This window comes from Tubulanus polymorphus, chromosome 4 (genome assembly GCF_964204645.1).
Source record: "Tubulanus polymorphus chromosome 4, tnTubPoly1.2, whole genome shotgun sequence".
In the NCBI taxonomy this organism is placed as follows: Eukaryota; Metazoa; Nemertea; class Palaeonemertea; order Tubulaniformes; family Tubulanidae; genus Tubulanus; species Tubulanus polymorphus.
In genome coordinates this window covers 5,479,693-5,506,739 of record NC_134028.1, presented here as the reverse complement: position 1 = coordinate 5,506,739, position 27,047 = coordinate 5,479,693, and the positions used below count along the sequence as shown (strand labels likewise).

General features: G+C 37.4%; 2 protein-coding genes across 2 annotated transcripts in view; one reads left to right on the top strand and one right to left on the bottom strand.

The window, feature by feature from the left end:
• The window catches only part of LOC141903438 (calcium-activated potassium channel slowpoke-like), a 59,680-nt gene extending 49,130 nt beyond the window's left edge, over positions 1–10,550 (bottom strand). The window contains 2 exon segments of the mRNA XM_074791554.1: positions 2,421–2,482; positions 9,724–10,550. Of these exon segments, the coding sequence (XP_074647655.1) occupies positions 2,421–2,482; positions 9,724–10,083 (422 nt within the window). The 5' untranslated portion in view covers positions 10,084–10,550.
• An 8,406-nt stretch (positions 10,551–18,956) lies between these two features.
• Positions 18,957–26,451, top strand: LOC141904235 (inositol polyphosphate multikinase-like). The gene is made up of 6 exons (XM_074792799.1): positions 18,957–19,063; positions 21,288–21,402; positions 21,748–21,927; positions 22,014–22,186; positions 22,750–22,834; positions 23,221–26,451. The coding sequence occupies exons 2-6, from the start codon at positions 21,315–21,317 to the stop codon at positions 23,784–23,786; spliced, it is 1,092 nt and encodes a 363-aa protein (XP_074648900.1). The 5' UTR covers positions 18,957–19,063; positions 21,288–21,314; the 3' UTR covers positions 23,787–26,451.
• Positions 26,452–27,047: the final 596 nt, after the last annotated feature.

Genomic DNA, 27,047 nt, shown 5'->3' with positions numbered 1-27,047 from the left:
ACATATTTGTAAATAATGATATATATGTATATAAGTTAAGTACATCAGCTGGAAATATGTCGCGTATCATGTACCACACTGAATTTACTAATATCGTTGATATACATTTGATATGGTACGGTACCTCAAAGAATTGTGTTGTATTTTTAAGAAGTACCCTCATTTTTATACCATGTTTTGAAATCAAGCATCAAAACACCATATTGACATACTGAACGCCCTCAAAATGCCTTTTTTCAGTGAATGATATTCGTGTGTCTCTGGGACTGGACAAAATGCAGGCAAATACTAGAAACTTTGGTTGTCGTACCAGCTATACCAAACATATTACACGACTGACAAATCCCCTTTTTTTACAATAGTTCTATCAGATTACTCATTTTCTAGTTATTTCAATTTCCAGCACGATCATAACGAACCATTGGTTTCAGCCAGCAGACGCAGAGTTTTAGAATGTAACAGTACTCCATCGATTTCAGTGACACACATGTTATACATTTCTGTGTAGATCTGATGTCACAATGTGCAAGCTGACCTAAACCTACGCCGATAACCTTATCCAAAATTCAGGAATTATTCCTTCGTAAGCGATGTAATTCCTCGTAGTAGGTAGGCTCTTGTCGTAGTTTTCTTTTCAAATTCTGAACCGGGTAATTCATTCCCCTTTACTTTCTTAATTTTGAAATATGGATAACAAAACCACCGATGACCAGTGCGAGGAGGATAGATCATAAATATATATATATATATATATATATATATATATATATATATATATATATATATATATAAACTGTAAACCGAGAAGGTGTTGGTGGGTTCCGCGGTCATGGAAGTGCCCTGATGACAAAAGTCCAGAGGGTCGACTTCAACTGTGACCATATCTCGGAAATTGTGGTTGAAATATAAGAATTAAGAATTTGAAATCCTTGAATACGCAACAGGCAGAAAACCACTACTTCTATGAGTAACTGTTTGATATTTCTCCCTTCCCTATGGCATTTTACAACCTGAACCAGAATTAGCCGAGAGGTTAAACTGATATTATAATATAAATAATACATATAGATATGCATGTATTGATTATCATAAATAGAAAAGAGAGTGTTGATAATGATGAAATGAAAGAGATATATGAAAGCTATAGTGATTATATACACGAAGATTTTTGTCTCATTACCTATGCGCTGTCCCTATACTTTTTATAGCGATAAAATATAAAGCAGCATTTTTGCAAAACTTAAAAACACAATACAAACACATACAGGATCGCTTTTTTATAAGAATCGAACGGTGGAACAGTTTTTACTTCCAGACAAGACATTTATACTCGGCTGTAGGGATTTGATGAGTCAAGTGGTGGAATGTAGGTAATAGTCCCCGAATAGGGCCCGGTTCAACAGTTGTGAGTTAGAGTTAATTCTGAGTTAAAATCAGTTCATTTTCGATGTTTTAACTCTAAGAGTCAAATTTAACTCACAACTGTGGTACTGGACCCTGGCAGATGACAGATTACCCAAGGTTATTGTGACCGACACCACAGAGAATTCAAAAGAGAATTCTTTTGAAATCTATCAAAATTTGTCAACATAAGAATATTTTAACATTTTGTTGTGAAATCAAATTGTGGGGGATTTTTTTTTTACAAGGGGGATTTTTCACCTCGTGGGATTTTTATCGGGTGATGGGGGATATTTACCAGGGGGATTTATCACCCGCTACCCTGGTGGCGCTGTATACGATCTCCTGCCATTGTAGACCAGGCAAATCAAAACATCATCGCCTAATGAAAATATGTTATTCGTTGTTTTGCTAGAATAGAGCAATCTTATTCGATCGGCACCATTTTTTGAGTGGGAATACTCTATTAATATCTACGTGCACTCGGTCTACTTCGCTCAGCAGTTCGTATACAGCGGGTGACGATGTCATCGAGTTCATCAAATCCCTACGACCAAGAACACAACACAATACGGGTTATAGGCCTAACGTTCGTTACCGGAAGTAGGTATCAGTTTTCGCGTCAGCCAACTACAGTTCAATGAAAATCGGTCGGTTCAAGTTTCCAGTAAGCATTTTCTCAAAAAATTGGGAAATCTTGGAAAAGGTGAGTGCCTGTATAGTTTTTGCGAAAATGCTTACGGAAACTCGAACCGACGGATTTTCATCGAAATGTAGTTGGTTGACGTGAAAACGGTTACCTACTTCCGGTAACGAAGGTTAGGCCTATAACCCGTATTACCCGATAAGAGTTCTTTTCAGAAGATCGTCGATATAAATCCGAAATTTTTCAATTTCAGATTTGGCGTCGGGAATAAACTCCATAGCAGACTGTTTATTACTCTTTATCAGTTCGTAAAGGGATATCGATACTTAAAACAATAATCAACGATGACGATATAACTGAATTCAATACTTACTCCATTGCATCTATGAAGTATATGACTAGTGAAGCAATACTCAGGAAAAAAACTAAAACAACCTGGAAAAGAGAAAATATCACTGAACATTAGTCGAGAAGATACAACAAAGTATCCGTGTACGATGAATGTACGCGAGAAATCCGACAATAATTCAGGCAAAGATGTTAAGTGCTCGAGTAAAACAGTTTCGTCTAAAGACTACAGCCACGATCGCACTCGAGTTTTTGGCCCGGAAAAACTGTTCACACGCGTGCCAAATGGACCCGAGTCTGTAAGGCCCGACCAAAAACGTTGGCCCAGGCCCGAACCACATTTTTAGCATGAGACGAATGATTGCGTTTGAATTGCAACTGGTACCGGAATGGACCCACTTCGCTTTGTTTATATATTGCTTAGTGTCCAGTGAGTGGTCTAATTAGGCACGGACCAAATTAGGCTCGAGCCAAATTGTCTCCGTGTGATCGCGGCATATCAGCAATCATCAGTACGCCTTCAGAAGTCTAATAGTCTTTAGCCAAAACATTGCTCAAAACTTCTCATCTTCAGCTGAATTATTGTGGGCTTTCTCTTGTGTATGTAACTGAACATATATAGATTTTCGTCGGTAATCTTAGGTTTCTTATAGGCAATCGATTTGATTAAAACCCGGCGAGCGGGTTCAAAGAACGCTCGCTCAGTTGCGGCGTATCTATGTTAACGTTCATTCGTTCGTTCGTTTCGTTTTCGAGAACCGAGATTTCGGAAAAATCTTTATAACAACAACAACAACAGCGACGACGAAATCCATCGCGTTGTCCCAGTCGATAACGGTTTCCATGGAAACCAGGTGATTCTGCAGCAGCGGCAGTATGCGTTGTTTTTCCTTTGATTTCAGATTTCACCCGGTGTGCCTCCTTAGTGCGCTTGTGTGTGCTTAGCACATACAGTGGAGAGGGCTATAATATCTTGTGAGACAATCTCGATCGGTTATAATTGCCTGGATTAAAATAGGTGCATTCCATGACATCCCTCCCCCTCCCCTCCCCCCATAAAACGTTCAATTCAAATACCTATTAACAAACGAATGCGTTCGACATAAATTCTGCCCGTTCTAAGTCAACTATGAAAGCTGCTTAAATAGGTGAATTTCCTTCGAACTCTAATCATCTCAAACTAATATCAACAATGCCTATATACGAATATTTCGTCTGAAAAAATACTTCCAAGATATCAGATACGGCTGTCTCCTGAGTCCACGTCGATAACGTTCCGAAATGGGCTCAAACAATCTTACAGACTGGTTCGTTTCGACATAGAAAACTATCATAATTCAATCATACTTCAATCAAAAAGCACGAGCTAATTGTCTATGTAACTCTGGACTTGAGATACACATCGGGAATGAACTAATTTCATTTCTTATCAAAGTGCGTCCTGCAGTGTTTTCTGCTGATGCTGGAATCGTTAAAGGGCTGTATTCGATGTTTAGTTTATGAGATATTGGCTGCTGAAGTAGCAAGGCTTTCGATCCCAGAAAATTCGTACTTTATTTTGATGTAATCTTCTATTTTTCACGTTGTTAGAATATTGACATCCACTCTGGAAGGGGCAGAAAGTATTTCATAAGAGGTGTCTGATTTTCAGAGGGGGTGGATGTAAAAATGCGAGGGGTGGCGGCCCCTCTATAACCCGTTGAAGAGAACACTGGTCCCGGCATTTCATTTCAGAGCTAGAAACATTGACAAATTACGTATACAACATCATCAAATACATCACGGCGTGATTCTTAACAAAACCGAGAAATTACTGAATCGAAACCGCGCGCGTGAAACATCTAGACTATCGGGTTTCGACAATCTGAGACGATGATCAATAGGGGTAGGGCGGAGTTATAACCACGGACGCAAAAATGACGACAAGAATGTCGTCGTCATCGTCGATGTCATTGCTGATGAAATATCCGCTTGCATACACATACACGCATAGTCGATCAATTCATGCAGATAGTTATGTCAAATATAATACAAAATCAATCGAAACCTTACTCTGAACACCTGCTATTCAATATAGACCAGTAGCCCTCGATGGAGTGAGCTATAATCGTACACTCCCTTATTATAGCCATTTTTTTTTCTACGACGATAAGCCGGTCTGATAACCGTACGTTTCAATTCATAGCGCGCTTAATTGCCGACGAAAGCGCATTCTTTCATCGTTCGCGACTTAATCGATTGTGAAGCTTTCAAAAAATTCCTTCGCTCATGAAATTTTAAAAAGTTTTCGACACTCGTCTTTAGCCGAGTGTCTCCGGCGTGAACTGCGCTTCTCAACGGAAGATACGACTTATGAAAATAGTATTTGATCATCGCCGGGCATTTTCGATATCTTATCATTTCGATATTTTCATCATTATCGGACAACTTTTTCATTATGGCAGGCCACCTTGGAAACAATGATCTAGGAGCCTCTTCATCATTATCGATGACCATTTACAAGAAACGAGAAACATGGCACTGGCATTTCTAATATCATCACTAGGCTATTCTATATACCAGTGTAAGTCACAGGCATTTTTGATAGCTTGACATTTGATATCATCTGTCTTGGCATTTTTGGCATTATCATCATCTTTGGGTGAGCTTTGTGGATATCATATCGCGTCCATGCCTTTTCTCAAGTCCAACGCACAAGGAAACAGGGAAACACGGTCCCTCAGAAACACCAAAACAAACACGTTCGATCTTCGAAACATTGTTTCCCCGAAACCATGTTTTTTCGTAAATGCACAAAACACAAAAACACGGAAACAAACATGTTTGACCTCGGAAACACTTTTTCTCAAAACCATGTTTCTTGTTTCTCATAAATACACACGGCATTCGTGTTTCATGTTTTCATGCTCCTTCAGCTAACAGTAAATAGAAAACTCGAAGCAATTTTCATAGAACGGGCGCTACTGAACCACACCCGTTGTTGGGTCGGACGACGCAAACTTGACCGGCGTCCACCTAGGGTCAGCGCTAATTCACACTTTATGAATGAATGAATCGGCCGGGAATACGCTATTATCATACATGCTGTAGTATAAACTGTGATGTGCACATTTTACAAAAGGATCAGAGCTCTCCGCATTACTGACAACAGCTGTAATTATATTGACTACACCCCACTATATTTATATACACGCTGTTGTTACATACGTTTACTCGCGCGCCGGAGAAAATCGATATAAAACTACATCCTCCCTTCATACCCTCAAAAACCGGTGACAACAAAACGCGGACAAAAATTTCGTCCCTTCGCGATTCTCGTGGTTCGTTTCTATCGCGTTCGAGGCGCGACCCATTAACGCGGCGCGGCATGCCAGCGCGTATTATTTAATTATATTACACGTGTAAATGAATTTATTTATATTCCATTTAATCAACCATATGTTCATAACGTACAAGAAATCATTCCATACTGTTATTGTATTACCTATACATATACCTCGGTGTAAATTCAGCATAATGATATTCGACTGCGGTAGCTCTACTTTTCGTTACTGCAAATCTCTCACCAGAATTTTTTTACAAATTTACAACAATTTTTCATAACAATCAAACCCTACATGTGCTCGCATGATTCATTGACTTGTATTTACTATTAGGCGGCCTATAATACGATTTGAATGCATTTTCTATAGGTTCCAAACTGAGCTACAGACTTGCTTCTTCCCTGCCTATTGCCTGACATAAACGTCGTCGTTTTTCCTGACTTGATCTGCCGAGAATCCGATCAATTAACACAGTCAAATACGTAGAACATAGACAGAAGCTGTTTGATTTTACGCATGATCTAGCCATCTCGACAAGTTTCCCCGATTTTTTCGCTTTTTACAACGTTCCCTGACTTTTCTAAAGAAAAGCCTGATTTCCAGGTAAGTGGCCACCCTGACTGAATTCAAAGAAGAGGCCTTGCACTTCGATGAGCAGAGAAATAATTCATAAACGCAGTCTTCGGCTTTTAGACATGGATAATTGAAGGTGACGGATTATTGATAACAAATCGATATTTCAGATATTGCAATTCGGGTGGCAGGCAATCAAGATTTGACTGGAAAATAGTAATTCACAGTAGCCTCACAGAAAAGCCCTGAATCGAGAAAATTCGAAGAATTTGATGATTCATGTTTCAAAAGAAAAAAAATCATTTACACGTCAGAAATTTCAAAGGCATGTTAAGTGAAGTAATTGATTTTGAGTTAACTACGGCAATACAGCAGTACATGCAGCGAGAAATATTTAATAGTAAATTATCGGTGAATCATCAAAGAATAATCCTAATGCACTTTAGACACACTTCATGGACGCACATACGCTTAGAATGTCCTCGAACTGAGAATGTAAACGTCTCAAGCTTTGGAATTAATTTTGATTGAAACTTTAAGCCTAGCTATAAAACTTGGCCAACACGAGATAGGCCTTTCGCCAAGAATTTCAGTAAACATGAAAGGATTGAATTTCAAATGTAATTGGTTCTCTGTTAACGGCTTGATAAGACTTGTTTCAAATATTCTTGGTTAAAGGCTTCGAAAAGATTTTCCTTCTTGGTTTGAGGTTTGACAAAAAAAGATCAAGTTTCAAAATGTTCTTGTTTCTCGGTTGTCGAGGTAAATACGATGCCAGTCACAAACACAGGCGCGTCGGAAGCAATTTTTGATAGGTTCTAATATTGCCGCGGCGAATTTACTTCAATTTCGTCGAAAATATGGTATAGAAAGAAAAAACGTCATTCAGTAAATTATTGCCGCGGCTTTCGCCGCTGTAGTCGCTACGGTTCCAACGTCACAGAAACAGAATCAAACTGGAATAAAAAAACCTTGTCAACTGCACGTATTTAGTTTGTCGCGCGCGCTCCGTAAGTGGAGTAAGTGGAGTCCACGTGTGGATTGTAATGAACGAAGAATTGTTACGGCATATGTACATGAGCACACAGCTGCATAGTACCCTACCCTCCCACACCATATTGTTTGCCAGGGAGGCACATATATTCAAATAAAACCAAGTAACTCAACACTAACCAACAAATCAATTAGAAATTCATTTTGCCCTTTTATATCCAGGCTAATTGAGCCTGTGCGCGCTTTATTTACCATTGAACCATCTGTCTATTTCGATGTTTTGCCACCTTACATTGTCAATTAAGTTTTAACCGCCATTCGGGATGGCCCGAAATTAAGCCTTAACGATTGATTAAGAACCGGAATTCTACTGAATACGAAGAACATGGGTTTCCGCCGGTAAAACCCGAGCTCGATTTTGATGCGCACGTGAAGTTTTTCACTCGCGAAAGTGAAAGCGTTTTTCACCGTCACTCGTAACACCCATCGCCAACGTCCGCATAACAGCGATCAACGAAGGTAATGACACGACTAGTCGAGTGTCCAATACACATATTATACGGTAAATTGATGACAGAATACTGTAAGAAGCAGTACTGCTAAATGTATCCTCATTATCAGTGATGAGTTGTCACTTAGCAACCAGGTGATTTGAAGTTGGGGAGTTAATAAGACTCCCAGATGTACACAATAACTGACTGGTATATTAAACGTAATATAATACGGTTAACACTTCACAAGTGAGTAAGAAATCATGGAAACCTAATTCTGTCTGTGTTAAATACAGCAATTCCCGGAGGTTTTGCTAATTAAACACCGCAGGTTGCGTTTCATTGTAAGGAGACACTAATAATGACAAGTTAACATGTTTACAAGGCTACAGGAGCCAGTTGCGCAACAACCACAGAAACACTGGGCCCAGTTCCACAGTTGTGAGTTAGAGTAAACTCTTGAGTTAAATTTAGTTCATTTTCAATGAGTTAACTCAAAGCCAAATATTAATTCAGAAATGTGGAACTGGACCCTGAACTTTTAATTGTCACTGTATCAATTATCCCCTGTTATCACTCTAACCAACTTTTGGGCAACTGGCCCCGGGACTTCACGTCCGATTAGGGCAGGTGAATTCACTTTCCTGGGACAAACTTTTTCCTACAGAGACTTTCTCTGAGGATCTGACCAACGAAAATGACCGGAAATTATCGCTGAAAAATCGGCGGGCACCTTACATAGTCAATTTTCAATCCTAGCCATTATTTTCGACCACATAAGCCATCAGAATTCGTTCCGAAAAGAACATTAATTGCGCTTTGACATGATATGGCTTTATCACATGTAAACATATTAATAATAATACATTCTGACAACAAAGTGGCATAATTGGCCCAATAACAGGACTAATAGTATAATATATTACCTCACAAGATCACGTAATTGTGTAGCAATTATACATAAATATGAATGTGTGCGTCAACCGAGTACATATCAATTATACACATATACATTATCATGATTATCAAACAAATAACTCAGGATGATGTTCAGCTTCAATCAAGGGCAAACCGAACTCCAAATGATCATTTTAACATTGGTTGGACATAAGAGGTCACAGGTATAGGGGTTACGAGGGCGACCCTGACCTGATTCACTAGAGATTTCCGAGAATAATTCTGAGAATTTCTGATAATAATTCCAGACACATTTAGTGATGACGATGCACCAGACCCCTTCCATGATCTCGGGCACCAGAGCACCGACGATTCAGATCTGTTTTAAAATTATAGCAGAACTTCGTTACAACGGGGGTGAACGAATCTATTCATTAACCAATAACTCGTGATACCATGAATTCAGGTGGGGAACCTTCATAAGAACCCAACCCTGATTATATCATCAACCCTTCAAACAAGAGCCATGGAGCATATGTCCAAGAAAGGTAGGAATTCTTACAGAACCCAAGCCTCACCAAATTGGTCACAACTTCTCAGTTTGGCTTGAGCGCTTTGATACGTACATAGACTTGGCTCAATTACACTGTCTTGTCAAGAATGGGGAGTCTAGAAGTGAATTTTTGGTTACACCCAGGGTGACATTATTCAGACGGCTTGCTGCGCCCTTGCGCATGACGTGACAGATCAAGGGCATCACAATGATTTTTTAAAGGGGGTTAGAATTAATACAAGCAGAACTATATGCCATACTTTGCACCGTAACCGCCAAGCACCGAAAAAGATTTCTGAAAACTTTTTAAAATCTCATGAATGTTTTAAAAAATCTTAATTTTTGAAATTCGAAGCTTGAGAGGGGTGTTTTCTGGCCCTTCTAAAGCTTAGTATTTATGAAATTTGCCGAATGTGAAAAAAAAATTTTTAGAACTAAAAAAATGCAGAACTTGAATATATTCCGCACCCCCTGGTGACACCCATGCAAATAGCTTACCAGGATTCTTCCCGTCGTCGTTTGACCGGATATCAACTCGCCGGCCCAGTCTTTCGCTTCGGTCATCCATCCGATCTCCGGATCGGGGCTCTTCTGAAACGCGCCTTTCTGCGGACTGCCAGATATGGCTTTTTGCGTCAGGATCTGCTGTTCGCGTTTCCGACAACACAACCACGCGCATATCCTCCACACGATGATCACGAATAATCCGCCGAAAAACACGATCAAACTCGACGCCAGAAACACGTACCAGCGGCGCTCTTTCAGACAATCCGGGTCGGCGTACGGTTCGCGCGGCGGGTCGATCGGTATACACTTTACCGGGCTCGGGCACGTGCCGTTACTTATCACCGTAGCCATTTTGCGCCGGGTAGTTACGATGGAGGTTTTAAATTCTAATCTTCGCGAACATAATACGTGAAATACGCGGTGTTAAAAAGAGGCGATCGATTCGTATTCGTAATTTCGATTATTTTTCGTCGAAATCGAATGCGGCGGCTTACCCGCAAAACAGAATCATCTTAATCTCGGAATAAAGTTTATTTTACGTACCGGTATACAGTTGGTGTAGTATGTTGATACCATCGTGCTACATGTATGTACACACACACACACACACAATTCGAGCCCTTCAACAGATTTAACAGCGGTGAAGAAAAAAATAACAGTTCACAACGTTACCAATCCGATCAGTGATACCTATCCCTTTGAATGATTAACAATAAAGATGATTAACGATCGAGTTGAATTCCTTGTCGTCCTGCTGCATCGTTGATATTTCACAGCGATTAAAACATGCGTTTCCGTACATATTGAAATGTGCTCTCTCCCCGATCTCTCTGTAATAGAGAATGCTCACCCAGTGTTACTGTACATATGCCTCCAGATGCTGTCTACGAATATTCTATTGTACTGCCATCTGTTGGAATCAGCTGCAGCCTGGCAATGACTCACTTCAGGCGAAAATCCTGAAAAGTTAAGTTTCAGTAAAAGAAATGAACTATTTCGGTAATCAAAACGCGCGTGGTGCAAAGTGGTCAGTTAGTATAGCCAAAAGCGTGTCACTATGTATATGACATTGTACTATAAAACATGTTTCATTTTGTTTTCACGAAACACTCGCCAATGACGCATTATAAATTTCGTTATGAATAGAAATATCACCTTCTGAAAAGTAATCTCATTAAAGTACGCGCAAATTATGACTTAATTGATAGAAATAGATTTCATATGTTTATCCAAAAGCTAGTATACTATGGCCTACTGTGTGCATTATTCCAAATGTTATCAATAATATAGTTTATATACCAGTTAGTATTTAGCACTGTGTGAGTGAACCTTTAAATTACGTTTTGATCTAATGTAAACCACCAATAGGTTACCAGTATTAAAGTCCTCTGAATAATATTTATTTCTTCTACACGGAAAAGGTCAGTTATTCAAAACTCTAAATTGCTAGATTTCATATCTGCATAATCATCATGCTGATATGAAAATCTGGCACTAGAGGTAGAATCAGCGGGCGGATCTAAGAGGAGGGTGCAGGGGGTGCCAAGTTGCCCAGAAATTTTACGACAAAGATGAAATACCTAAAAATGTTTAAATTCATAAGGATAAAAATGTGTTACTTTATGTCGATTAGCTGTCTTTCAGGGTGCCCCTTTAATTACATATGCCCTATTTTGGGGTGCACCCTCCCTGAATCAGAGCCTAGATCTGCCCCTGAGACTGCATCACATATTTGCCATAGATTGAATTTTAAAACATTCTTTAAGTTGTTTCATCCGTGCCGTTCTGTGGATGAAATTATCATTGTGTTTCAAGGCCACCACATCATATACAGCCCGGCGGTGAGCAGTGTCAAACAAATTTTCACCATGAGATATGCCCGAAATGTTAATGTATAATCTTTTGAAGGGGATCAAAGTCAAAAAGAGCAAGGAGTCTTAAATCGATCTGTGACAAGGTATTTTAAAGGCCGTTTTCGGGCCCGGTGGGAAACTTTTATTTTAATATTTATGGCATGCTTTCTTTCCTTTTTTTTTGTTAATCGTGTTCATTTTCCAATGACACGATTAAATTTGTCGCGTCTAATAGTAGCAACAGCAAAAAGAGTTGTCACAGCGAGCGTCGATTTAAGAAATGCGCAACAGAACAACGTTTAACAAATTTGGCGCGAAAAAAAACGCGCATGGGGACCGCCATATTGCGTTGCAGATCATGTGACCCATGATGTGGCGGATATCATTTCATCGCTTGCCAGTGCCCGTTTGACCCGTGATGCGGAGCGTACCTATAACTATCCTCGCTTGCCAGGGCCTGTTACTCAAACAAATCCACTCTGGCATGCGATGCACTAAGATACGTATGATTAATATGGTACCGGTACATTCACGAATATATAATAATTTTTGAAAATAATGTTTGAAAAATTGAACAAAACACTTAGCAAGATAAAAACCCACTATCTACAGATTAAAAGAATTTAAAAACAAGAAATTCAGAGGACTTTAATACTCAATTAACCTGTTCTCCTCTGTATATATACCCCTGTTTTAGCCTATATCTCACACCTGACGATGATCTCTAGGGTGAGATCGAAACGTCGTGTCTTATATATATTTTAGATTGAATAAATAAATTCTTGTTTTTAAATTCTTTTAATCTGTAGATAGTGGGTTTTTATCTTATTATCTGCTCACCACGTTTGAGTGTGGTTATCGTTCTAAAACACCTAGCATATAATGATTTGGGAAGCCACATTGGCCTTTTTTCAGAAATTTACAAACAGCCACACCTATACAACATAATTCTTTCAGCGACGCCCTGATCATGGCCATTTTTCATAGTATCAGCCCGAAACCATTTCATTCATAAACGGATTGCGGATATGCTTACAAAGCGATTCCAGACATAGTAGGTTTTCAATAAATTGAACTTAAATCAGGCCCGTAGCCAGCGTCTTTGAGCGTTTGATTTTCAAAAAAAAACCTGGGCTTTCTGTAACACGCAACACAGCCAAGTGGCGCTTAGTTCAGAATAAGGGCTTGGTAATGTTGAGGATCTTTCATTGATTCCACACAAATTCTTGACTCAATTATCAATAGTTACAATATGCAGAGATCGTCTATGAATCAGCAGCTATATTTTGTATCGAAGAGTCAGTTATTTTCTCTATGAGTTGTAGAAAAAATAGAAAACATTTTGATAATCAACAATCAGTTGATGTTTATCGATGCGAGACATCAACTGACAATGATTTCTGAAAGAGTAATTAATACAGGTAGATGTTTTCTTTTTTTCGCAAGGTATTCGTGATAAGTCACAGGAAAACATTTATAACAAGTTTGATGCTTACGTAGGGTTAACTGGTTTGAAATTGATTGCGTTATCAGTCAGAACATTTCCTATTTATTTTCATTTTGCTCGCTGTATGCGCGGATCTGTGATGAAACAAATGCATGTTTATGTTTATGTTTTATTTACGAATTAAATTACAATATAAAGTAGTAGGAATTAGTACAAAATATTGTAAAATAGGACGTTGGACGACAGGTGAAGTTTAAATAAACTTATTACCTGAGAGGCCCAGTCGCCCACACACTCACATTCACGCCCCATTCATACATACAAGTTACATGACAAAAACATTCAACATGAAAAATATGATGATTCCAGGATATTTAGTATATTAGATTGATCAATTAGAAGTACATAATTTCATCTAAACATATTGGGAAATGAGATAATTTTTTACAGTATTTCCAAAAGACGCGATAGAATGACATAATTTCAGATTTTTCTGTACAGAGTTCCAGAGTTTTGGGCCTTTGTGGATTATTGTAAATTGCCTATAATTATGCTTTGTGAAAGTTACATCTAATTCCTTACATCGACGTGTATTGTGGTTGTGTTTAACTTTGTTTGTAAATAAATAATTGTATCGCTTAGGAAGTAGGTCATTTATAGATTTAAACATGAAGTGTAGAACTTGTTGATTATTGATATCGAATATTGTGAGTTGTTTCGTAGATTTGAATAATGGTCCTGAATGTTCTAGGTAATGTTTCTTATTTATTATGCGCATAGCTTTTTTCTGTAGGATATAGAGATTATTTAGTCTTGAGGGGTAGTTGTTAGCCCAGACGATATTACAGTATTGTATGTGAGGTAATGCTAATGATTGATATATTGTTTTTAAGGTGTAATTAGGAAGTTTATGTTTTAGTTTGCTAAGGATAAAAAGTATTCTGCGAAATTTAATTTCAACTTGATGTATGTGGTGTTCCCATGTGATTTTGTCGTCAATTATAACGCCTAAAAATTTGGCCGCTGTCACCTTTTTTATTGCTTCATCATCAATGTATAGTTTAATGGTCTTCGTTATTTTAATTCTTCCCGAGAATAATAAAAGGTTGGTCTTATCGAGTACATAATGCAACTTGCAACGACACTTTAAACGAATGTACTTGCAACGACACTTTCCATCCACATGGAGTGACAGCAGAATTATGGAAAACCTCTCTGTAGCAGTTTAAAAGTGTTACTCCCCGAATTTCTCCGTCATCTGAAATCTCGTCCGAGAGCGGAACTCTCTTCTGACAGCGGAAAAACATGTAGCCTAAAACTCCGGCAACAGTTGAGTATGGAGAAGTCAACCAATCAGTTAAGGATCAACTCTTCGGGTATATTTCTTATTTTCTGTGCTTTAAAGGAATTTAAATATTACTAAAGGCGACTCGTGGTCTAGTTTGCTCGCTAGTTTTATTCAATGTTCCAACTTTGAGCAGATTAGACTTTCACGAAATAATGAAAAATCTTACATGGCGTATTCGATTAACCAATGGACTATCTAGACGTATCGGCCCCACTCCGCGCGGTTCCGCCACCGTGCGGGATTTACGCGAAGCAGCAAACACAAACATGGCCACTCTCTCAATTTTCAATGATAGAAATCGTGTGTGCATTTCAATGAGGACTTCGTGCCACCAGCTATCCCGCTAGATGGCGTGCGTAACAGTGCGACAACCCCGTCAAAATCTAGTTCACTTTCAATGAACTTTCATCTAGATTTTTAGCCTCCCTCGTCAGAAATTAGGCAAATCACTCATTTTGATAAACTCAGATGATCTTAAGGTTCATATTTAAGGTGGTTTTTACTGATCACCATTCAAAGAATTTGAGAAATTATGGATAGACTTTAATCGAATATGAGAAGAATCCAGAGGTTGATGTTTACGATTACGATTACGATTTATTTACACTCCAACCATTTCCATGGTATATGGAGGAAAGCTATTACACATGTATATACAAATATTTACAAAACAACACTGAAGTGATTAAAATTTAGAGAATGAAAACGTAACAAAATATATATATATACATCAACTATTTACAATACTATATATACTATTATATACATCAACTATTTACAATACTATATATACTATTGGAGGGATCTATATACATCTAAGCCGGTCTTAATGAATTTAGCTAAGTTGACCGTTGGGTTTTTCAGAATGTCAAGGGTATTTAAGGTATTCAAATTCAAAAAGTTTTTGCGTTGTTCGTTAAGTAAGGTACAGTCAAACAGAAAATGGGATTCGTCACCTAAAGTATTACAAGTGGGGCATATTCTATCGGCTCTGTCTAAATGAAGGTTTGAAAATTTGTTCACAGGTAAAATATAGGACCCCACCCTAAATTCAAATAAACTAGTTCCTAAGTCTTCACCAAGTTCTATTATATACTTCTCTAACCTAATATCATTTTTATATTGCCTAAAGTTAGTGTATATCGGATTAGTATTTAAATGGCAGATACAGTTTCTTGAAGGTGCTGGTCACGGAGTATCTGTTTTATTCGTTTTGAAAAAGATTTACTGTTAGTCATGAATTGCTGCGTCCAAATGCAGGACAAACCACAGTCATCAAACGTTTTCTTTATATATGATAACCAAGGGCTCTTAAATTTATCCCTTAAAAATAAATTGAAAGATATTTTATAGAGTATTGAATTAAGTTTGGTTTGCTTTCCAGATACTGTTTTAACCCAAAAGTTAATCATCCTGCGTCTAACATCTATATTCAAAGGGTAACGGCCTAGCTCTGATAAAACTTGTAAGTTGCGAGAATATTTCGTCACTTTCATTAAGATTTTACAGAAGAAGCAATGAATATTTTCTAATAAATCAAGATTTTCGTATCCCCAGATCTCACACCCATACATGGCTATTGGAGCAACACACGTATCAAATAATTTAAACATAACATCTATGGGCAATTTCAAACGTCTGCCTTTTTGAACGATCGAAAACATAGCTCTCATAGCTTTATCGTAAAGATACTTTTTTGCCTTAGCAAAGTTACCATTCCAATTGAATTTTACTCCGAGATAAACATAATCTTCAACTACCTCTAACTCTTGATCACCAAACATAAATTTCGAAATCGTTTTTATCCGGGATTTACTTCGCGCAAATACTAGTACTTTAGTTTTCTCTGAGTTAACAGTGAGACCATTAAGACCATTAAGTGTAGCTGAAGAGATTTCGCATCCTCAGCAAGAATAACTGTATCATCTGCGTATAGTATTATGAATAAATTCAGTAAAGTATCAATATCCTGATCACGATTCAAATTTAGTTTTTCTATAAATGACAAAGTCGGTTTTCCACGATCAATGAAAAATTCTTCAATGTCGTTTAAGAATAACGAAAAGAGGATAGGTGAGAGTTATACATATTTTTGACCACATTGAAAAAGTTTCCATTAACACTGTTAGCAATTAATTTTCGCCATAACGTTACCCTACAAATCGAGTCGAAAGCTTTCTTAAAATCAACAAAGGCGCAAAAAAGTCTTCTTCCCTGACAAAGATACAGCTCTACGATTGTTTTAAGCGTGTAAATATGATCAATGGTGGAATATTTCGATCTAAAGCCAGCCTGGGCTTCACTTATAATGTGATTCGTATCTAGGAATGTTGACAATCTTTGATTTAGGATACTTGTAAATAATTTACCAAGACAGCTAACTAAGGTAATACCTCTATAATTATCAGGATTAGAGGGATCGCCATTCTTTTTGAAAATGGGTTTGATGACGCCTATAGACCACATCTCTGGAACATATCCTGTTTTAAGAACTAAATTGAATAATTTTTGTAATATATCAACTAAAAACGGATACTGACTAACTCCCAACAGCTCATTCGTGATTCCATCAATGCCTGGGGCCTTATTGTTTTTGAGTAAAGAGATTACCTTAGCCTTAATTACCTCATCACTGGTTATATCACTGTTCAAAATGTAATTGTCATAGACAGGATGGTCACCCACGTCTGGGGGCTCATCACCGTCATCGGTTTCATTGTTAACATTATTCAAATCATTTAATCTCATAAAATGTTCAAGAAAAATATCAATATCTATATTAGCCTCATTATTTTTTGTTCCGCTCGCAGAGTTTAGCATCGACCAATACTTTTTTGGGTTATTAATTTCGCATTCTCTCAATTCCTTAATAAATTCATCCTTTTGTTTCTTCTTATTTCCTCGGATGACCTTTTTATAGTTTTTAGACGAGTTCTTAAGGGATTCAAAATTGGAAGGGGTAGGGCAACCCCTATATCTTTTTTTCATATAATTATATTTCTTCTGTGCATCTCTACAGTCCCTGCCAAACCATCTGTTGCGGACCGGTCTGAGTGCACACTAGCGAACCTGGTGGATCCTCGCTGCATCCTCGCTTGCCACAAGTGGAACCCTCTATTGCCACAGTCGAACGTAGAGTCCTCATTATTTCGGCTGTTAGGGTTTTAAGGCACAATATAAGTTGATGATGTGATATGGCGATGTTAATTAATGATAATTCCGCAGTGAAGCTAGTCACGAACGGTGCCGATTGAGTGTACACCTGCCAAAAACACTGAAATGTGCGTAGTTGCGTAACTATTTGCAGTGAATTGCAGACGAAACATGAAGCCTTAACGGCCGTTTAAAAAAAAATTATACCAATCGCAATTGTAAAATAAAAATGAGATTAAAGGGAAGCAAACTAAGGGGTGATTATAAACAACAATAGTGAGTATAAATATAAATGAAACTTAAAGTCAGTAGTAAAAAGAAAGACAAACTAGGGGGCACTTAAATTAAAACAAAGGTGAATACAAGTTAAGTCAGAGACGAAATTGATGATCTATTTTAGCGTGTAACTGTTTCTACGTTAATTTTCCTTTAGTTTGTATCATCTCTGATTACTTGAATTAGTCTCTTTGTCTCTGGATTGTATATATATCTCATAATTTCTGTAGTATCTCATTATTCCTGAAGATGACTATTAGGATATAGTCGAAACGTTGAAATAAACTACTATCTCGAAGTTTCATTTTCGGACTTTTTATTATCATTGTGGGATTCTCTCCTCAAGATTTCTAATATTGCCGACTCGTATATAATTTTTAAAACTGAATGGGGCTCTGAAAACTATTTATCTGAATTACCTGATCATCTAAGGATATCATTTTGTAGATTCCGATGTTCTAACCATCCCCTCCCAATAGAAAAAGGGAGATATAATCGTATACCCCGAGCAGACAGGCTGTGTACTAAGTGCGATATGGGAGTTGTATGTGATGAATTTCACTTTATATTTATTTGTCCTTTTTTCAATGACCAGCGCAAGAAGTATGTCAAGCAATATTATATAAACAATCCTACATCGCATAAATTTAAAGAGTTATTTTGTACAACTGGCGTGAAATCAAAAAACCTCATTTTATATATACAGAAATGTTTAAGATACTTTGTTACCTAAATGCCAGATAATGCACTTGTTGCATATGCCCACCAATTGTATGTACTGTCAATTTTCGTTGTCTGTAATTTGTATAATGTATCTTGTAACTGGCTTTTGCTCTTCGCAAATTTGTAAATTTTGTGAGCAATAAATCTATCTATCTATCCAACTTTGAGCAGATTGGACTTTCATGAAATAATGGCGTATTCGAGTAACCAATGGACCAACTAGGTTAAATATTCGAAACTGCTATTAGCTTACTTATCATAAAACGCGGGTTTACTTCGAGGGTTTACTGAGTACCGTATTGCCAGATTCGAATCGGCAATTATAGGGATTCGAAACCAGCATTTCGAAACCAACGATTCAAGAGGAATGGATGTGCTATGGCGAATGTCAAATAGCCACTACTAATGCGGAAGTAAAGTGGTCAATTCAATAGAATTTATTGATGATGATTAATTTCCTCCAGACTAGAAACTGAATGTAATAAAAACATACCGACACTCGGATTGAGGATGTGTATCCTGTAGCCTGTGGTAGGTTTTCCGAATACCGATGATGACTCGTTCTATTCAGATATGTAGTTTGAGAGGGAGAGTTCATGGTACAATCACTTCTTTCTTTCTTTCTGCTCGTCCGACGGTAGGCTTAGTTCCTAAAAGTTACCTAAAATCGTTGGTGGTAAGCTCTTTATAATCGATGGGCTTAGTGAAAATATCTGATCATAAAGATTGACGTGACCAGTGACCGGCGGCTTAATCCACTCGATCGACCACTGTCCACTGCATCCCTCGATAAAAGTATCAAAGTGGATATTTAACCGTGTACAGCAAAGTGTTTACTTCTGCTATTTTACCTAGAGGCCTACATCATCACTATATATTATAGTATTGACTTATAAAAGTAACAATAAAATCATTTTATTGGGTTTAGGTTTAGGGTTCCGATGGGTTTAGGGTCTAAAGTAGTAGGTCTAAAGGACCCAGAGGGTAGGGTCCGTTTTACCCCTAGGGATAGGATTAGGGTAAGGTTAGTTGCTATATCTAGTTAAAACATTTGGTTGGTCTTCAGCGAGCTCAGTGGTCTAGTTGGATGATGCTGCGCTTGTAATTTACTGGCCCGGGTTTGAGTCTCGCTCTATTTTCTCTAACTCTGTTCTCCACACTTTCCTTTTTCGAAGTCGCGCACCTCTGTGCGCATGCGCGGCGTAAATCAGCCAATCAGCGATGATGTACGGTAAAATAATGGAAATAAACACTCTGCCGTATACAGTAAAATATCCACTGCATAGAAGTATCCGCTTCCTTACTTAAGTACCTTTTTTCATTTGGAGTGTGGATATTTTACCGATTGGGGAAATTTGCTTATTCTAATAAATGTTATTGTGCCGACACAAATAATTTAAAGAATTGTTAATCTAAAGAATTGTTAGAAAAAGAGTCCAATTCAATAAAGATAGTTCGAATCCTGATTTTTCACTTATTTCTCCTTTTTTTAAAAATTTTCCTGCACCTCGGAGCAATTGTCCTATACATCAGTAAACAATCAGAATGAGCTATAGGCTAAATAGCGTTTACGTGAATAATGCCAAATTATCCACTTCCTTATGAATCTTAACGCTCAACCACTTTTCTCTGTTATGAACCTAAGTCACTAGTGATTGACATGATTAGAAAAATCCTGTATTCAAAAAAATTTCCCGTAAAAAAACACGAGATGCTAAACTGAATACCAAATGGTCTACGATTAACCCTTTAGCCCCTCTTATTTTGGAGCAACAGCTGGGCCTAGTACTAGTAAATATAGACTAAAAATTTTTTATCATTCATAAAATGTATAGGCCTATATGTCATATTGAGATTGTCTATTGAAAAAGTAGCCTAATATACATGATTTGCACCTGCCATAAAAAAAGAAACATTTCGAGAAAAAAAAGTTTGATGTAAGTCAAAGTTTCAATACCCTAGGTATCTGTCAGACCTTGCTTTGACGATAAATATGTATTGAGCTGATTATCTGTGCCAGGAGGTCAGGGCTGTTTACTTTTCGTAGTAGTTAGGTGAAGCCTAGCTCCTATAGAGATATGCTCTTTCATGTATAGGAGGTCTATGGTGACATTGATGATGACACTAATCTAAAAAAATTACTGCCTTATTTTTAAATTGTTTGATTGAGCTATTCACTATCTGTTTGCATATTGGTGATTATTAGATAGAACTATAAAGGCTTCATTATATCCAGTCGTGTATTCAAGGTACAGGTATATTTCAGCATGATATCTTTCCTGAGGACTGAACTGATTTTTTTATTCGATGGGACTCTAACTGTCCACACCTGCCATTTACGTAGACGGATTTCGACAGTTTGTTGAATACTAATGTGAATGAAAAAAATTTAAATGCGAATCTATAATCCTTGAATTTATCTTAGATTAAAAAACGATGCCGGTAACATGTGTGAGTGGGTGTTATATTTCATTCATATGACTTGTTGTTATTAGTAAAAAAACGCACTTGCACACGAACTGTCATGGAATTAGAAATACTACGGGTAGATGTTGTAATTGTGATGAAAAATCATATCACATTCTGCTACAATATTACTATAATTCACATGATTCAACATGGTATAATGGAGTTAGATTGAAATAGCTAATTTTTGACTCCGGTTTAACCCACAACTGTTAGACATATGGTAGGCCTCGAGGCCTTGTTAATCATTTTTGATCTATTTCTGACTGTGTTTTGATATATTTCCTAGGAGTTTGGTGTGACCGGAGCTGAAGGGATGGAGCTGCCACCATTACCAAAAGGAACGAAGCCTTTATCACACCAAGTAGCTGGTCACCGGTATGGTGAAGGCAAAACTAAGTTTGGTATGTAATATAAGTACAGTAAAAGTCCTTTATAATGCCACTGTTGGGACTAATGGAAAACAAGGCTTTATATCAAAATTGGTGTTATAGGGAATGGTACTTTCATTGAATTTGAGTTAGATTTGGCAAATTTCTCCTCTGAAAAATGTTGTCATTAAGCGAGCAATGACATAAAAAAGGATAGCATTATAAAGGATTTTGACTGTATTCTGAAGTTGATTGTTAAATTGTAATCTCAGATAAAAAGGTGTTTCATTTGAAAAGACACTTAGTAGACTTCGGCTTTAGATGGGGGAAGAATCTACTTTGTCTTTTATCAATTTTTACAATCATATCCATTGGTAGGATGCTTATCGGCCGAAGATGGTATCATTTTGAAACCGCTACAAGCGCCACCTAGAGGTCCTCGCGAACAACGATTTTACGAGGATGTGTATGACAATCCGGATAGCCCGAGTATTTATGGGTCGTTGCGAAAATTTGTTCCGAAGTATCACGGAACATTGACGTGCCCGGAAAGCAGTGGTGAGTTTTCCAAAAAAGAAGAATCTAAGTTATTTCCTAAGTTTGTTAGTTTCTGCATATTTCAAATAGAACATTTACATTTTCAGTAACATATCTAAAACTGGAAGATTTGACGTCGTCATTCACCGAGCCATGTATCACCGACATCAAACTCGGTACAATCATGTACGATCCGTATTCAAAATCAAATTGCCTCGAACGATCGATCGAAAAGTTTCCACCGGTTAAAATCCTAGGATATTCGATGCTAGGAATGAGGGTACGTTTATATCAACAGCTTGATGAGGGTTGTTCGCGATGTAAATACTCAACTGTTTGATGAGGGTTTAGATTATTATCTGATTATTGATGAGGGTTTAGATTATTATCTGATTATTGATGAGGGTTCACTTACCATGACCCAGTTTATCAAGCAGTTACTTATATCCCAGGGCCCGATCGAAGCACTTGTCCGATTGCCCGGGACAAGTATATTATCATTAGGGAAAGTAGGTTATTATTATCATTTGTCCACCGGGCAAGTGCATTTTTTGACTTAAAGCTTTTTCCCAATGGACACAACAGTCCTGCTTGTGTAGGGCCAGTAGATTTTTGAGGGGGCAAGTGGTCTTTATTCCATAGATCGGACCCTGTATCCAGGAGTTAAAGATTATTCAAATGAAGACCAGGGGCAGATGGAGTACCTACAACTTACTAGTCAATCATCTGTCCAATCCAATGTCTAACTTAGTCGCTGTTCATTGGGTAACTGGGTCTTGATTGCTAAACTACCCCTCGTAGAATCTGCTGCTACATGTTTTCTTATTTGACGATATGTTTCAGATTTTCGACTGTGATAAAGAAAAATCAGTCTTCATAGATAAATCGTACTGTCGGTCACTTACGGAGGATTCCATAATTCATAAAGGTGCCGTAATTTTGTTATAAATATGACGAGGTGCTGTACTTTTTGATTTTTTAACCCTTTCAGTGCATCTACACTACAGTGCGGCGTATAAATGGGTAGTGGACTTATCTGGTACACCCCATCGCGGTGTATGGATGTAATTGGTAATCAATTACATTCAATACATTGAAAGATGGCAGGACCTGTCAAACATTGTGAAATATTAGTAACTAATGATACACCGCACCACAATATAGATCCACATTCACAGTATGCCCCTTATATAATGCACTGGGGTGGAATTTTTGAAATTATCTCAAGTACTTCAGGGTATTAATTAGTCAGCCCTGAAAGGATTAATCATAACAATTTCATTTCTTATTGAATGCGGTATATATCCTTTGTAGGAATTGGACTGTTTTTCTCGATGAAACCTGTATCATTGAGACAAGCGATAGTGCGAACCGTCATGCACGAAATTCAACGAATCCACGACTGGTTCGAACAACAGAACGAGCTTCAGTTCTTTGGTTCATCGCTGTTACTCGTCTATGAGGGGAATCCCGAGCGGTACCCGTTGGCTTCCGAATGTAAGCGCCACCTGGAGCGTATCATCGACGAAATCGCCGATAACTCGCGTTTGATCGGTAACCTCAATCTAAACGGCGACCTTAATCATCGGAAAGTCGACAAGGAACGGAAATTCGCGAATAACGGCGCAAAAATCGAGTTCATAAACTACGACGATAAAACAGAATGCTCACGGAACAAAACGCAAAATGGCGTCGTCGTCCCGAACGGCTACCGTTTAAACTGGTACTGTCAGTATTGCGTCGAAGAGTTGGTGAGAGTTAAACTGATTGATTTTGCGCATGTTTATTCGACCGATTGTACCGACGAAAATGTTTTACACGGCATCAAAATGGTATTAAAGCACGTGAACGATGTGCTAGAATTTGCAGTCATTTCATAAGAATTATTTACAATTTTTTTTTAGATTTTAAGAATGCGCTTCGTGTATTGTTGTTACAGGGTCCATATGATTCCTTGATTCCTTTAAAACTCTTTCTAAATGAAAAATGCTTTTAAAGGTGCTTGAAGCTCCTTTAATTTGAGAACAACGCCCAACTTTAACCCTTTTAAGTTCATGCTCGACCCTAGGTCGAGACGGAAAAACATTGGCTTCACGTTAAAAATTTGTCATTTTTTGAAATAAATAACGTAAAATCATGAATACAGATCAAGTTTAACTATAAATCTTTGCTTATGATGAGTTTGGAGACGATGATTTAGAGCTAATAGACAGTGAATCCAGTGACTAGATCCAGATGATATTTATGATATAGACGACGAAAATCAAACCCTTCTCAAGGCCAAGTCCTGGCCCCGACTGATGAATCTGACAAATACTGACCAATGCTATGTAACTAAAATACTCAAACCTGATATCATATGAAAGGTCATAATATTGTCTACAAACTTTTTTTTCGCTGCTAATCTATAGGACTGATAGTTTTTGAACTTTATGGCTTCAAATATGAGTTTTCGAAAAGCGCAACAATAGCCGAAAATAATTGAATTTCTAGGATAGTCACAGAGTAAAAAACTAGAACTTAAAAGGGTTAAAACTCCTTCAAGAAATGTTTGTTGTTGTACAGACAACTACGACGCCTAAATCGATACAGTTGGAAAACGAGTTTAGTGAGTGTAAAGGATAAAAATTTGCTCACAAGACCACCGAATTACCGGTTTTCTGAGATAAATGGTACCGGGGGTATTGATTAAGGAAGAGTTTACTGTATTTGGGATATGAAAGTGATACAGGCACTTCCTGATATTTTCTCCTTTCATACTCCTTATATCCAGGAATGACCGATCTGTAGGGACCCTGTGTTCTGTGTGACTATGATGTATCTGATTGCTTGTGTAGATTTGGTTTTTTTTCTCTTCATTTCCTTTGATTTAATTTTGCACGCACTGCAAATCCAACCCACCTGCAATCGGGCCAGAGTTTCCTTTAGAGATCGTTTTGATGAATATTGATTTTCAAAAAAGTCTTGTATCAAGCGAATTACGAATGAGAGTTGAAAACTGGTAGTAAAGCTTTAGATTTATGTGTCATGTGTCTACCAACATACCTATATTGTTGGAATTGCTTTTGTGACTTTCAAAATTGTAGAAATGAAAAAAATAGCCAGACACACAAAAAATAAAAATATCGACCAAATTTGCATTTTAATTTATTTTTCAAAAAAAGATATACAGCTCTGGCCTTATCGCCTACAACATTGAATATACATGTAGTTTGTGTGGATAAATTGAATAGTTTTCTATGGGTTGAGTTTTGAGTATACATGTATTTTCAATGATCTTCCACAGTTTACTATTTTCATTCATCGAATAACTACCACTTTTAGAGCAGCGTAATTTGTCGTTAATTGTCGAATATATTTAGAAAAATTTAGTCGCAGCTAATTAAACTGCTGCTTGAAGGAGTGGAAATTTGTATGTTGACTAAAAGATTGGATTTTTTACCAACGTTTATCGTAGATGAAATAACCTGATGAAATGCAATTATTATCCTAGTTGTAATACTAGACGTTGTTGAGTGAATTTGATGGTTTTTTTAAGTGCTTTAACAATCTAACACCTGTGCTCTTCTATCAATCTGTAGCCGGATCCACCCCTTACAAATTGAAAGAATTGTAGAAAAGGAGTCCAGGTTGCAGGTTGCTAGCTGTGTCTGACTACACTTTTTGTCGCGTATTTTAATGTACTAAAACAGACATTCATTATTGCTTGCTTGAGAACCTTTTACCACAAAATTTATTTTCACAATAGTAATCCTTGATATACATTGTGGTAATTTTTTACCGAAAAAAAAATATTTTCAGAATCCATGACTGATTTTAGTCGGAAATCAATCACTGTCTTGCCAAGCTTGTGTCCTTTCCCAGGATTCAAACCCAGTCTTTTTACCACGGTTCGTGCCTTGCCAGGGTTTGCATGCCAATAGGTTCGAATTCATGCATGGGAGGATATCAAAAACCTTGTGCAGGAATAAATCAATAGCATTGATACGATAAACTATATCATTATCAATGGGGTTGTAGAATTTTTACTTTATCAATGATCCAATATTTCGTATTATCAGACATCTAGAGCTTATAAAATGTGCTACGTATATTAACTTGACTAAGCATATGTGTGTTAATTGATACCATTCATTAGTTCAATTCAAGATGTATCTGGTGATTAAAGCATACATATATGATGAAATTTATATTCAGCAAACCATTGGTAAGATCAAGGTCTCTCTAGTCAATGAACCAGACTGTGGTTTATTTTCATGAATGTATCGGATGTTTTCAAAGCCCTATCCGATAGAAAAAGCTTTGCTGTCGACATTTTTCGTAGACAGTGGACAGTCCCTGTATGATATGATAGATATGATCTAGTATGTTTTATGGCTTATCGTGCGCCCATGAATTATTTGCCATCTTTTTTCTACATTTCTAAATGAGTACCGGTACATTGTAATATGTATACATGTATGTATATGTTTTATTCACAATGCATTATATAATTCCAAATGCATTTAATTATTGTATCCCAGTAAAGCCAATAAACCCGTTATTTTCATTAATGAACTTTGCCTTGTTTGATTTTGACTTTTGTGAGGTTTGCACGATGTTTTTGAAAAGAAATTGCCTTGAATTTTTTCCTTGCCTTCACAAAAAACAAGCCCGGCTCCTCCAACTCGGAACTTCGTTGAGCTTGGAAAATTTCGAAGGAATTAACGCTTTTTGTGGGACGCAACCTCGATTTCTGACGATAATGAAGTTTATCAATAAAAATATCTATCAATTTTTGAGAAAAAGAAGTATCAAGTTAGGAATAATGCGCTGGATCTAATCAGTGTTGGTCATGTTAACTCGTCGCTAAAGAAATAGGAGTATTTGGAAATGAATTCGCTGCGAAAAAGAACGCAAGATTTCCCCGGCAAAAAGAATTAACAAAATCCAGAAATATTGAAAATTAACTGGTACCGACGGCAGTAGAGGTCGCTGTTCTTCGGCGTAATTTTATACGAACTGGTTTTTCCGCTTGCAGTACGCGACGCGGTACTAATGGTCTACTTCTATCGATCACAGGTCGTTGCGCAATCTAGCCAGGAAAGTAGAACATAGTAACGCAGAAAATTAAGTAAGACAACTAGAAACGTATCTTAAAC